The sequence below is a fragment of the Trematomus bernacchii genome, unplaced genomic scaffold, assembly GCF_902827165.1.
Source record: "Trematomus bernacchii unplaced genomic scaffold, fTreBer1.1, whole genome shotgun sequence".
Lineage (NCBI taxonomy): Eukaryota > Metazoa > Chordata > Actinopteri > Perciformes > Nototheniidae > Trematomus > Trematomus bernacchii.
Window position 1 is genome coordinate 177,199 of NW_022987686.1, and position 13,355 is coordinate 190,553.

Below are 13,355 nucleotides of genomic sequence, written 5' to 3' on the forward strand. Positions count from 1 at the left end.
TTGACACATCATAATGAAAGCATCTCCTTGGCACACTGACTGATGTCTAAAAGAATACAATGGGGAGTTTTCTCAAGAAAGATTAGAATAAAAATAGCAACAGATTGACTCATCGTGCTATTGTCTGGAGTTAACGGGGAAAACCACCTCGTCTTCACTTTGGAGAGACTTTCAGAGAAATATAAAAGAAAGACAAAAAGTGATTACATGATCAGACTTTACATTGGAGCATATCTTACATATTGTAATAAACCATTACCAACCAAGACAGATTTTATTTTACAGTTAAATACATATATTTCTGTGTATTTTTAGATCATAATAGGCAGTATTAATGGTCAGGTTTTGGCAGTCTCTGTGCGTCTTCATCATATATCCAGTCTATGGTCTTCTTCCCATCATGCCTCCGGGCAGCATCAGCAGGGTGTGGATGGTACTCATGTGTTTGATCCCATAAGATAACAGCAGGGAGGATTCCTCTAGAATATCCGTTCTGAACACCATCCGGATATCATCACCTAAAATAAATAAAGAGACCATTGTTTTATGTATTTGTTGACCTTAGATGCAGACTTTTCCACGCCTCTATTGGGAATCCCCAGAGGGAGATTTCCCATCATCTGTTATGTTCAGAAAGATAAGCAAATGTTTTTTTCCTCATAAAGACACTACACAGTATTTCCCAATGTTTTATTTAAATAAACTTAATCATCTGACTAGTTCAAACTGCATTGAAACCTTTTGTTATCATCTTTAGGCCTGGCTTGAACTCTAATTCCACACAAACACATATATTTTGTATAGGTTACAACTGTGTTGAGTTCTCATGCTCATGGTTGCAGAGATAAAATAATAAATTAAATGTAATTAGTTGTATTTTTCTTCCACATGCTTGTTGTATTTTGCTTGTATTGCGACTTCTATTTTCCATTTTGTAAAGATTATCATTTACTATAACAGGAGGAGCATTATTTTTTTTTATCTTTTGATAAATATTACGCTTATATAAGTAACACTCTACATTATAAACAATCAGTGGTGGAAAGTAACTGTACATTTACTCTACTGTACTAAGTACAATATTAAGGTACTTGTACTTGAGTATTTACATTTCTTGCTACTTTTACTCCACCACATTTATTAAATTATATTTAGTTAGTTTGCAGATTTTGATTAATGATGTGAAATATAATCAACACTTAACACTCCATCTGCATAATGAGTACTTTTACTTTTGGTACTTTTAGTATATTTGTTGTACTTTTACTTGAGTAACATTTTGAATGCAGGACTGCATGTGTATTCCTACACTCTACTTCTACTTTCACTTAAGTACAAGATCTGAGTATACTTCTCCCTTCTACTTGAATTAACAAGAATGCCATCTGCCTCTGGCTCTACATGTAAGCATATTAATATTTGTCCTATTAACTTAAACACCCTATATCCTAAATAAAGAATGACGTCAAACATACCTATCTTCATGTCCCGCACAATTCTCTTCTTCAGCTGTAGCACGGTGAGTCTCTTCAAATCTTCTTCATCCTCGCACAGATCCAGGATCTTCTCGTCTCCTCGGGGGCCATTCACCCTTAGCTGGACTTTCATGTTGGCTCTTGAGTCTTTTCACTGCGAGGAAATTGCATGAAGTGGGTAACAGCAATTGCAAATGATCCTATTATAAGAATTTAAAAAAACACTCCGCCTCACCTGTTACTCTACGTCACGTGACTTCATGGAATTTAAAGCAGGTCAGCCAGTCATGATTATTTGATAAAGCATTCAACATGGGAGGCAAACTCTCAGCTCCACGCAGAGAGAGAAGAAATGAAAGGCAGAGGACTTATGACTTATGGACTCATGAAGATGTTTTAGGATTTAATGAAAGATTCGTAGGCTGTGAAGATGAGTTGAGCTCTGGAGAAAGCAGCTGGACGGTAGTAGAAGAGAAATGTTACGACCCTCAAGACGCCACTCTTACATTTGTGGAGGGAGATGATGATTTAGATTGTAAGTATTCTCACATTTACCTGATATTTGTGTTATTTTAAACGCCCCTTAACACTGTTTTTATCTGCTTGTGTTGACTCACAGTTTTGTGTGAGAACTACAAGTCTCTCAGAGCGAAGATGTCCTGCGGCCATGCTGTCACTCCGATGTCTCTCACCAGCTGGTGTCGCTATTTGCTGGACAGTGTAAGCTGTTTACACCCCCATTCATACATGCTTTAGCGACTATCCTACACTTTTTGTCACAAAATTGCATAGCGGCAGTGCATGTTGTAAACAGTAATCTTATTTAAGATATTTAATTGTAATAGTAGGTATAGTTTTTAAAAGATTGATTTAATATCAGCGATTAATAGGCTAAAAATAATGTTTTATACTTGAATTTTTTATACTTTAAAGGTAACTCAACATGCTTATTGTCAGGTTGTATTTCGGTTTTGTAACAGAACATGTATACATGCTTTAATTAATGTTAAAAAAACACGTTGTTTGTTATCAAACTGTCTGTCTGAAGACACCTGTATTCCCCGTCCGTGTGAACGTTTTGGGGGCCTGTCTCTTTAAGGGCCCAGTCTGCTCTGATCGGCTCCAGAGGAAATTAGGTACTTTTCCTCAGGTAGTGGGTGGAGATACTAAAATGGGGGAGGTGTATACAAACAAGTGCTGAAAAAGTGAGTTTTTCATTATATGTTCCCTTTAATTTAATTACATTTTTGTATATATCTTAGGGTGAGTGCAAGTTTGTGTGTGGCCAAACCGACTGCGATGTCGAGTGGCCCTTCGAGGAGGTGTGCAAAATGGCCCTCCTGACTGAAGAAGAACTTGAATACTTTGAGAAGACAGTGTTCAGTAACGCTGCCAAGGATTACCTGGACGTCAAATCAGTAAGTATAACATTGACGGCATTTACAGACTTGTTCTAAATATTTGTTCACTATCAAGCATAATGTACACTGCCTTCAATTCTTTATATGTGTATATTTATATTGTGTATTTAATATTATGCTATCGATATATATCCTTCATTATTGATTAATGTGTATATTCACTGTTTTTAGTATTTTGTTAATCATCTACTGCTAATATGTTTATCTTTATTGTTTGTACTATAACAATTGTGTTTGTTTTTATTTTTGTATTTTCTTTTATTTAATAAAGAAAATTCTATTTAATTAATTTTTTCATATATTTTATTTGTATTATTATTTTTATTTTATTCATGGGCAATATCTTATCTATCTGCTGCTGTCATGGAAGAAAAACAAAACAAATTAGATTAATAAAGTATATATTATCTTATTCAGAATTTTAAAACAACGACATTTGATTTCTTCATTAACAGTGTCCTGGTTGCAGTTCTCGTGTGGTAAGAAGTGACCTCCATGACCTCTGTGTCCAATGCCCAGTGTGCACAGCCAGGAGAAGGCGGGGTTATAAATTCTGCTGGCAGTGTTTGAAGAAATGGAAAGGTCCGGCACCCCGTTCAGACCGCTGTGCAAATAGAGACTGCCAGAACCCACTGGACATACTGAGAAACTGCCCAGACATCACCTTTGAGGACGTGGAGGGGGTCTCCGGATGCCCCTCCATCCGGGCCTGTCCCACATGTGGTTTGCTGGTGGAGCACAACAGAACCCAATGTAAAAACGTGTTCTGTACGCGCTGTAAAGTGGAGTTCTGTTTCGTCTGCCTGAAGCTCACTGAAGAGTGTGTGGATGAGGACGACATATCCTCCTTTTACAGACTTTGTCCCAGTGGTGTAGCACCGAGGCAGACCTCCCTACCCGTGTGGCAGAGGACATGACTCTTATAATAACAACTTTAAAAACGATTTAAAAGGTTCTTCAGAATCACCATAACTGTTATTACCTAGAAAACCTCGTACCTGCTTTCTTTCTCAAACCCCAAATTGTGATTAACATGTTGCCTATTATGATTATTTGATTATTTAACATTCTTTGTATTCTATACTTTTTTTCTTTTTAATGAACTGAGAGACAATTAATAATAGTACATAACAATTAATTATATAACATTTGTTGATTTAACAAGGTTGGCACAAGGGGGAAGATATGCATTGAGTATGTACGAACAGCAAAAACATGGATGGGATGAAAGCTAAATAAAAAGTGAGTAGTTTTTAGTGTGGAAATGTTAAATGCTTTATACTTTTGGGCAGTTTGAGTTATATGCATCATGTTTTAGAAACTGAGCTGATGTTTTATTTGTCAAATCACAATCTAAAAAGCCAAATAAATGTGTAGTGACAAGTACAATATTCCCATTTTAGAAGTATAAAGGGGCAGAAAATGTGTTTTTTCTGCAGATATAGTGGAATCTTCACAATGCTGCTTCCTAGCTGTGTGTGGGAGCGGAGCTCACCCAAATAACTCTTTGTATTCTTTCAGTGTCTGCACCTGACCTTGCTACTCTGTATTGCAGGACGTCTATTTATTCAAAAGTCACAGCCACACAAATGAGCACAATAAGCTTATAATGTAATAATAAGAATCAGTCTTTCTAATGCTATATAAAAATAGCCTCCACACAGGCCCCCCTTGTGTAATTGGAAATATTTTCCAGCCCCCCCTAATCCGGTTCCCACTGAGATTGGTAGAATTAATTGTATATAGTTGTACAAACATTACATTTTCTCTGCTAATAATAATAAGACAAAAAGATCCAACTATAATTTTATATTTTATTATGGATTGAACATGAACAAAAGTGCTTGTATTGGCAGATGACCCTGTGCCACTGTGAAATAATGAGGCCTAATTGAAACAATTACAAGTACTGCTTATCGAGCCGGTTCTTTAACAGTATTTTTATAGGTTATTTTTGTACATTTTTAGGGGGAAACTAAACAAATTATAAACATAATTCACATTGATTAATTGTATATATAGTGTTGATTATGGGCTGCTAGCACACATACAATACCTGCAGTGGTGGTAGTAAGTAGATTTACTCAAGTATGTACTTATATTGAGGTACTTAAGTATTTCCACTTTTGCTTCTTTGTAATTCTGCTCCTCTACAGCTCAGAGGTAAATTATGTACTTTTACTACATGTATTTAATACCTTTAGTTACTTTACAGATCTGGATTAATATGAAATATAATCAACCCCTAAATCAGACTTTAGTTACACCTGGAGTAAATTCACAAGCTACCCTGCAGTATACTACTTTTACTTAAAGGTCCCATGTCATGCTTTTCCGGTTATTACCCGTCCCCTTGTGTGTTAAGAAGGTTTTTATGCATGTAAACGGTCTGCAGAGTCACAAACCCTCAAAGTACACCCTGTAGCGAGTAAAACTCTAACACAGAAAATACCTCCCCAAAACGCCTCGTTGGAGATTTCTCATTTTCCATTGTTTACTTCCTGGGTACTGTGACGTGGGGATACCCAGAGGCCACACCCTCTGCCAGCCTTTCACGAAACAAAGCTTCCCAAACCTTTCAGCGATTCATGCCGGATATGTACAGCGTAGGGCACTGAAGAACGATGCTGTTCCTACTTTGTTTGGACCAGCGGGAGATTCGGGTACACAACCTGTAAGTATTCATTGTTGTTTGTGTATTTATGATGTTTAAATCAAACAAGGTATCTACCACGACTGTTTAAATGGGTAAACGTTTTTAGGGCTACTACGTTGGGATCGCGGAGAAATGCTCTCCGCAGACCCATTCTCACAGCGTTATAAACCTTTTTCTTACTCAATATCAAGCCACACTTATTGTTTTTACTTCGGCTGTGAGTGTTTGTGTGTGCTCAGGATGAGTTTCGCTTGTTCTCCTGTATCGCCGACACGCCGACACGGAAAGCCTGTCTGCTCCTCGTAGCAGCTCACACAGCTGCGAGGAGCTGCGAGCAGCAACGAGCCTGTCAGCTTCTCGACCAATCAGAGCACACTGGGCTCACAGGGAGGGGGGGGGGGCAGGAGCTCCAACAAGCCGTTTAGGACAGAGAGTGAATACACATACAGAGATGCTGTATGAGAAACCAATGTGAGTTTGGAAAATTGCACAATATAAATCTATTCTAGTAGACCTCAACAATGGAATTATGATCAGTAGAAATTAGGGATGTTAAGATTGACCGATTCGCATCGGTGCACCGGCATAAACGTTCAAGATGCGAGTGCACCGGTTGAAAGAGTGCACATCGGCTACAGTTTGCGTTGAACTCGCGATGCATCGATTGTAGCGTCTTTGCATCGGTAAAAAAACGATTCATTCATATAACATCCTCTCATCCTGTCAGCACTCAGCAGAGACGATCTTTGATCTTTGCTTCGCACTACGGAGGCCGAGAGTCTCAGTTATCAACAAACATGGAAGTCGAGGAGAAAGAGAAACACAGCGCACCGAAAAATACCTACAAATCAAACGTTTGGCAACACTTCGGATTTTTCAAGAAAGACGGACAACTTGAAAGATCGCTCGCAAATTGTAAACGATGCTGTGCCGCTTTAAAGTACACAAGTAGTACGAGGAACTTAGCGACGCGCATAAAGAGGCGACATGGGGTCTGCGGCTGAAAAGAGAAACCTGAAAGTTAGACATATGAGTTAAATCACTCAGTGAGGTGTTATGTCAGAGAGAGTGGTGTTTAGTTTACAGCAGCCTGTGACTGCCAATAATAGTTTAAATGTCTTCCTTACAATTGTAAGCAGTTAGGAAATACCTGTTTGTGAAAGGTTATGATGGGATGCGCAGTACTAGTAGAGAGAACCAAATATGTAAAGCCATTTTTTGTTAATTTATGATTTGCTGCATATAAGGAATAAAACAAAAATCCTCTGTCGTACCATATTGAAGTATCATTATTTTGCATCGTGTTGAATCGCATCGTATCACCCGAATCGCATAATGTTGAATCAAATCGTATCGAACTGTATCGCAACAGGGGTGAATCGTATCGTATCGCATCGCCTGGTGTTTCAAATGTATCGTTAATGTATCGTATCGTTGACAACGTATCGAGATGCGCATCGCATCGGCCTCAGTGATGGAGATGCACATCCCTAGTAGAAATGGCCATGACATGGGATCTTTAAGTACTTGACCCCACCTTACACGTAATTGGGGCAACAGAACTCCGAGTTAAGGAAGTTGAAAACGGTGCATTTCTCCGTATGAATATGATGCTTTTTGGCCAGCTGATGGACAGATTGCTCGTGTTTCCGCGAAAATACTTATGGCAAACGAGCATTGACCACATCGAGCTCTGTAGATTAGATTGTCACTTTTGAACGCTATGTTCTCCACCGGCGGATCTCTGTGCACGGTGCTGCAGCGAGTCTGTGAGCGAGATGCCCCGCCCCCCACACAGACGAGAGAGAGAGACAGAGAAAGAGAGATCTCCGCACCGAACACGTTAGATGTCAAGGGAGCTACAGTATATAATGTTGGGTTCAGAATTCCAGAAAAGACAGACAACTTTTAAGTTTAACTATTTATTGTAAAGAGAGCAAAAGATATATATTACTTGGCCAAGGACTCATCACGTCTTTGGGAATCACAGGCAGCAAAGCTGTAATCTGTAACCACCAAATCCGTCAAGAGCCTCGAACCTCATGCGACAATACATTTTATTACGCCCGTACATTTTTGATTGGTCAAGACTAGCTGAAGAGATACCGCGGTTTAGACTTGGTTTTCTTTGGTTGGTGCGCAGACTCAGATAGGGTCTCTTGGCAACACAATCCTCCAATCAGCATTCGGCCGGCCTGTGGAAGTCCCTCCCTACTCTGGCACCATCATACTCATTTGTTTTCTCTAACGTTTCTTCAGATATAGCGGGAAACCATAATGTTGCTTCCTAGCTTCGCGGGAGAGCGCGGCTCCCATACAAAGTCAAGGCCGGTGCGATGTGCTGTTCTGACTACCTCTTTGTGTTCTCTCAGTCTCTGCACTCGACCTTGCTACTTTCAATATTGCAAGCTAAACACTTTCTCATGTAACTTTTCCCATCGTTCCTGTCCACCCCATCAAAACTGGGGGGGGGGGGGGGGGGGGGGGGGGGGGGGGGGGGGGGGGGGGGGGGGGGGGGGGGGGGGGGTGTGATTGGGTCCATGTATTCCTAAGTCACAGCACATACAATAAGCAAATAATGTAATAATAAGAATCAGTCTTTCTAATGTTATATAAAAATAGACTCCACAATAATATGCCTCACAGTGGCGAACCGTGTCTATCACAACTGGACCTTCTGTAGACACACACACCCCCCTCCGCCACCGCCTGAATCGCTGAATTGTCGTCTTGAAAAGGGTAGCCTAGTCACAAAAATTCCGCAACAACTTCATCTTCACCTGTTGCACTTGCCATTTCAACGTTAAAAACAATAAAACGGCATGAATTGCTTCGTCGCATTCATCTAGATCCTCTGTCTCGAGCCAGTGAACTAGCGGGCCTTCTAGAATACCCTGGAACCGAGGGAAACTCTGAAAGAATACGCCCATTGGCTGCAAATAAATATATGATTGGTTGATCAAACTGTCAGTCCAAAGGTACGCTCTCATTCAGCTCTCACGGCCAGGGCATTCTATCAAGGATATAGAATACCTTGGTTGAAGGATATTCTACCCAGAGACCCAGAACAAGATCTGATTGGTTGCTTTCTTTTCTAACACAAAACCACTGAAATGCGTAGTGCATGGTCCGAGAAGGACAAACAAATCAACGTAACACTGTAATATTACAGATCAACAACACAGATACGATTCTCATTTATTCATTTTATTACATTTTATTTATATAATTAAATCGAGTTTTTGTTTGTTTTATCTGAGTGTTCCAGGGTATTCTCTGAATACCTTGAAGGCCCTGACGGTTCGCCACTGATGCCTCATCATACTTTATTGCCACCAAAAGTAATAACATATATATGTATATATGATCATTGAATTAATTTAATTAATTTAATTCATTTCTTGTTTAACAGCTACTTACCTGCATATCATTTTAATTGTATCTTAAATTGTATTAATCTTGTGTGAACTGTACTGCTACTGTACTACTTTCGCTCTTACTCTGTTGCTGCTTAAACTCCTGAAATGTCCTCACAGGGATTAATAAAGGTCTTATCTTATTTTATCTTTCAGAGAGGAAAACGCAACAGGAGTGAGAGAAATCCAAACTAAACACAACCAGAGCAGGATGTGAATAACTTACAAAGAACAGTTCAAAGGATTAATGCTTTATTTTACTTCTGCGATTACATGTATTTACAATCAGTCTTCATTAGAAAAGTGAGTCATGGGGATTGAAAGTGAATTCTGAAGAAACGTTTCCCACTTCTCAGGAAGCCGTCCCAATCTAACTGCAAGGGTATAAAAGGGTGTTCAGAAAACATGGGTCTTCACTCAGAGGAGACACAGCACAGAGGAGAGGAAACCATTGCAACATCTCCTTTCACTACCATTCAAGGATGAATTATGCAATCCAGTGCATCGTTTTCCTGGCATGCATTATCACTTGCACTTCACTCCGTAAGTGTGTCAAATTATTATTATTATTATTATTATTATAGCATTTTAAGCTTTTTGTTGTATTTCTGCATTTATCCATCTTCACTTTTGTCCTGATTTTACAGATATTTTGAAATGCCGGTGTATAAAAACCAGCTCGTCCGTAAATATTTCCCTCATTGCTGATATCAAGGACCTCCCGCCTCGTCCCTACTGCAACAAGAGAGAAGTCATGTAGGTATCTATTTAAACATGAATACATTGCATTTCTTTAAAGTGTTGCTTTAAACTGTTTTACATTAAATCTTCCTCTACCTCCTACAGTGTTTACCTGAAAGATAAAAGATCAGTCTGTCTTGACCCTGAAGGAGCATTCACCCAAGCAGTCTTGCGAACAATTAAAAGGTAGGTTTTTGTTACTTTGTGCGCTGTCATTTTACCAAAATCAGGGAGGTCAGCAGTTACTTGTTATTGCTCCGTGAATCAGGACCAGTCTGTGTGTATGAAAGACAGAGGAAGTGGCATGTAATTAAACTTGGATGACTTCATTTTTCAGATAAGCATGATGGTCCATGAGACTGTTAAATTAATGGGAACATTAATTCTGATTTTTCCCTCCAGATTTCCCTCTTTTCGTTGCTGCAGAACTCTAAAAATAGAATAAAGAAAAACTACATTTGATTATAAGGGGGTCTGATGTAGTCGTAGCTTTTTTTATTAAGGAATGACAGGCTTAATACAGCGTTGAATTAAATGTGTCAAAGTATTATGAATAATCAACTTACAAGTAGACATTTGTTCATGTTGATGTGTAACAAGGCAAACAGTCTGGAAAACCACTCTTTTTTTAAAGGCTTACATTTTCAAATTGAACCAGGGGCGGTTCTAGGGGGGGGCAACAGGGGCCAGTGCCCCCGTAACACTGACCAGGGACCCCCCTGTGGCCCCCCTCCAAAAAAAAGGTTACAATATTACGATTTATTGGAACTAAATCAAATCAGAGACCCGGATGTACAGTGGAGATTAAACTGTTCATTACCTTATATAAAAGCAAAAACTGTTCATGTTTTGTAATTAAATTGTCACTTAAAGTTACTAAAACAAATACTCTAAATGAAAAAACGACAAACAAAGGACTGTAACTTCAATTTACTAAAACAAATACAAATGACTGTATTTTATGTTTATTTTACACAATTACTTTATACTGTCTTTGTCTTTTTAACCCGCTTTTATTGTGCCCCTCTCATGAAGTAACTGCCCCCCCCCCCCCCCCAGTAAAATTGGTCTAGAACCGCCACTGAATTGAACATGATGTGTTTTCTTTACAGGCAGAAAGCGATACGGGCCTTTAAGATGAACAAAACAACCGCACCACCAGCCCCAAAAGACCCCCCCACCAGCCCCAAAACAACCACAGCATCAACCACAGCATCAGTAGCGCCAACATGGTCATAATGCAAATGTGTTTTTCATCAATGCAATTCAACCAGTGTGTAAGAAGATCTGCACGGCACACCTTCTGAATATCCTCTCAGGCTGCTGCATCTGTTTAATACTCCTGCATGATGTCACTTATTTGTATCCAGATATGGTCAAATACTTGTCATTTTGTTGTATGCATATCACCGGGTGCCACTTTTCTGTTAGTTGTTTTTTCCAAACCTTTAATACAGTCTTTCAATTTGTACACACCAGAGCTGGCTATCATGACGGCTTTACATCACACTGTGAAGTTCAGTAATGACGTTTTATTAATAATGGTAAATGTGAATTGTTTTTCTTTGTGGTTCATATGTAAGGCCATTGTTTCTTATGAAATGTGAAGGATTGTCACTGTATGTTGTATATAATACAATAATAATGTACACTACTGACCCGTGTCATGTGATGAAGAGCTCTTAATCTTCAATAAATAATACAAATGTGAAATCTTGGCAAACACAGTGAATTACATTTTTATTTTTCTGTGTCGGTCTGTCTGTCTCTCTGGAACTTCACGTGGAAATCACAATTAATTAAGTAATTCATTACCTAAAGTATACAGTAAGCAATATAATAGTATTTATGTTATTCAGGTTGTTATTCCCACTATAAGGTTTTTGCCAAGTCATACTGTAATACATCGTTGTATTTCTGACAGTCATGTGTTGTTGAGGCTTGGCATGATGACCCACTGTTTTCCCACATCACTGACCCCAATGTCTGATAAAGACACATGCCTTCAATCATGAGGGAGCAACATTTCTCAAGTCTGCTTTGTCAGCGAAATATGATTTCAGCTGTTATGTTTGCCACTTATTATATTTACTGAACTTTGAGGAACAGAAACAGGAAGATCATATAATAGCAATTTCGATCTTCTGACAAATGGACTAAACTCAGAGAAATAAGACTTCAAACATAACTTTAACTTGTATTTTCAATGTTCATTAATCAGTTTAACCTGAAAACTCCTCTATTGATACAGATGGTAGTTAATGATTATATTTATTATATATTATCAAATTAATATATATTTCCCCGATGAGTGTTTTTGAGGCGGCACAGCTTGTAAAAAAGTCTTCTTGAAGTTATCAACGTTCATTTTACCCTCCATCTTTTAAAATGTTTATATTTTGATTGTGAATTTAGGCTAGATGTTAAACTTAATAAACATTGAGACAAATACCAGGTGATTGAATTGAAACGGCACCCGAAAGAGAAACCAAACTGAAATGTTAGTTTATTTTTATCGCTATGCACAGGATGACAACATTTGGGGAATTTTTAAACAGTACAATAATAATGTGTCAAAAACAAGAACTCCTCGAAACTACGACAACTTAAAGGTAGGGTAGGTAATTCACTTCAGAAACACTTTTTGTTATATTCCATGGAATGCTCTTAACATCCCGATAGCAATGAATATATTAAATGCTTTGACAATAAATACATAAAAAAATGTCATCTGTGGAAGCCGTGGCGCTGTAAAAAGCATGACCAATCATCTGAGCCGGCCCGGGTCAGATAAATGGATGGCCTACCTGCCTGTCAGCCTTCCATCTGTGCACAAACTTATCTCGTGCCCTCATTGGTCATGTGCGTGTTCGTGTGTGTTGGAGGAGGGGCTCTGTAAGGAAGTCTGAAGGAAGGGGCAGATTTTTTCCGGTTGTGTACTTTCAAATTCTAGCGCACTCGAGCTGGTTTCTCCATTCTTACCTACCCTACCTTTAAGGATCCATTATAATTTAAATTCAAAGTCGTTTTTCTGGCATTAATGAATGTTAATCAGATATTCTCTCGCTTGTTTGCACATTTTTGTTCCTGACCAAATCAAAAGGAAATACCTGCGTCTTTAGCGGCTAAACGCTCAACTCTGTTCACCAGCTAGTTGATATCTTTATCTGTCTGCCATTATCTGTGGCCCGGTTGCATACAGAGGTCTTCCCAAGCTTTTTGGCTAAAATGATGCTTACGAGAGCTGCGATAATGAACCAAAACTGTAGAATTATGTGCCTTAAAACCAACACAACAAGCTGAAAAAAACAAAAACGCTCAACAGAGCAGACGGAAACGGGTAAATTGGGTGATAATTCTCTGTGAATTTGCCATGAGTGACCCCTTTAACATCACACATAGTCATTTAATCTGCATCATAACACCAAACTGAATTGAGTAAACATATTGACAACAGTGTGAGAAGAGTCACTGAAAATCTTTTTCACATAGTGACTCTATTGTGCTGTACATAGAGGCTCAGAACAAGCCCAGAGAACCAAAAAACAACGTGCAGTAGCTGCGAGTCAAACTGTGATATGCGTACAGATATTTATTTGTTTATTATTTTATCGTTTCATATTTGAGTCGGAGGGAAAACACAGAG

The 13,355-nt window shown here is 38.7% G+C and overlaps 2 protein-coding genes across 2 annotated transcripts; both read left to right on the forward strand.

Annotated features, from left to right (window-relative positions):
* The first annotated feature begins 1,700 nt into the window (after positions 1-1,700).
* LOC117488184 (probable E3 ubiquitin-protein ligase RNF144A-A) lies at positions 1,701-4,285 on the forward strand. Its single transcript, XM_034136986.1, has 4 exons — positions 1,701-2,010; positions 2,095-2,195; positions 2,738-2,893; positions 3,352-4,285. The coding sequence occupies exons 1-4, from the start codon at positions 1,788-1,790 to the stop codon at positions 3,811-3,813; spliced, it is 942 nt and encodes a 313-aa protein (XP_033992877.1). The 5' UTR covers positions 1,701-1,787; the 3' UTR covers positions 3,814-4,285.
* Positions 4,286-9,224: 4,939 nt separating this feature from the next.
* LOC117488164 (C-X-C motif chemokine 9-like) lies at positions 9,225-11,422 on the forward strand. Its single transcript, XM_034136957.1, has 4 exons — positions 9,225-9,511; positions 9,616-9,724; positions 9,815-9,895; positions 10,822-11,422. Exons 1-4 carry the CDS (start codon positions 9,451-9,453, stop codon positions 10,946-10,948), a joined length of 378 nt encoding a protein of 125 aa, XP_033992848.1. The 5' UTR covers positions 9,225-9,450; the 3' UTR covers positions 10,949-11,422.
* The last annotated feature ends 1,933 nt before the right edge of the window (positions 11,423-13,355 follow it).

Coding starts and splice junctions, on each gene's coding strand:
- LOC117488184 (XM_034136986.1), top strand. CDS start 1,788: ATGGGAGGCAAACTCTCAGCTCCACGCAGAGAGAGAAGAAATGAAAGG. Junction 2,196..2,737: donor GTCGCTATTTGCTGGACAGT/GTAAGCTGTTTA, acceptor TATATATCTTAG/GGTGAGTGCAAGTTTGTGTG. Junction 2,894..3,351: donor ATTACCTGGACGTCAAATCA/GTAAGTATAACA, acceptor CTTCATTAACAG/TGTCCTGGTTGCAGTTCTCG.
- LOC117488164 (XM_034136957.1), top strand. CDS start 9,451: ATGAATTATGCAATCCAGTGCATCGTTTTCCTGGCATGCATTATCACT. Junction 9,512..9,615: donor TATCACTTGCACTTCACTCC/GTAAGTGTGTCA, acceptor CTGATTTTACAG/ATATTTTGAAATGCCGGTGT. Junction 9,725..9,814: donor TGCAACAAGAGAGAAGTCAT/GTAGGTATCTAT, acceptor TACCTCCTACAG/TGTTTACCTGAAAGATAAAA.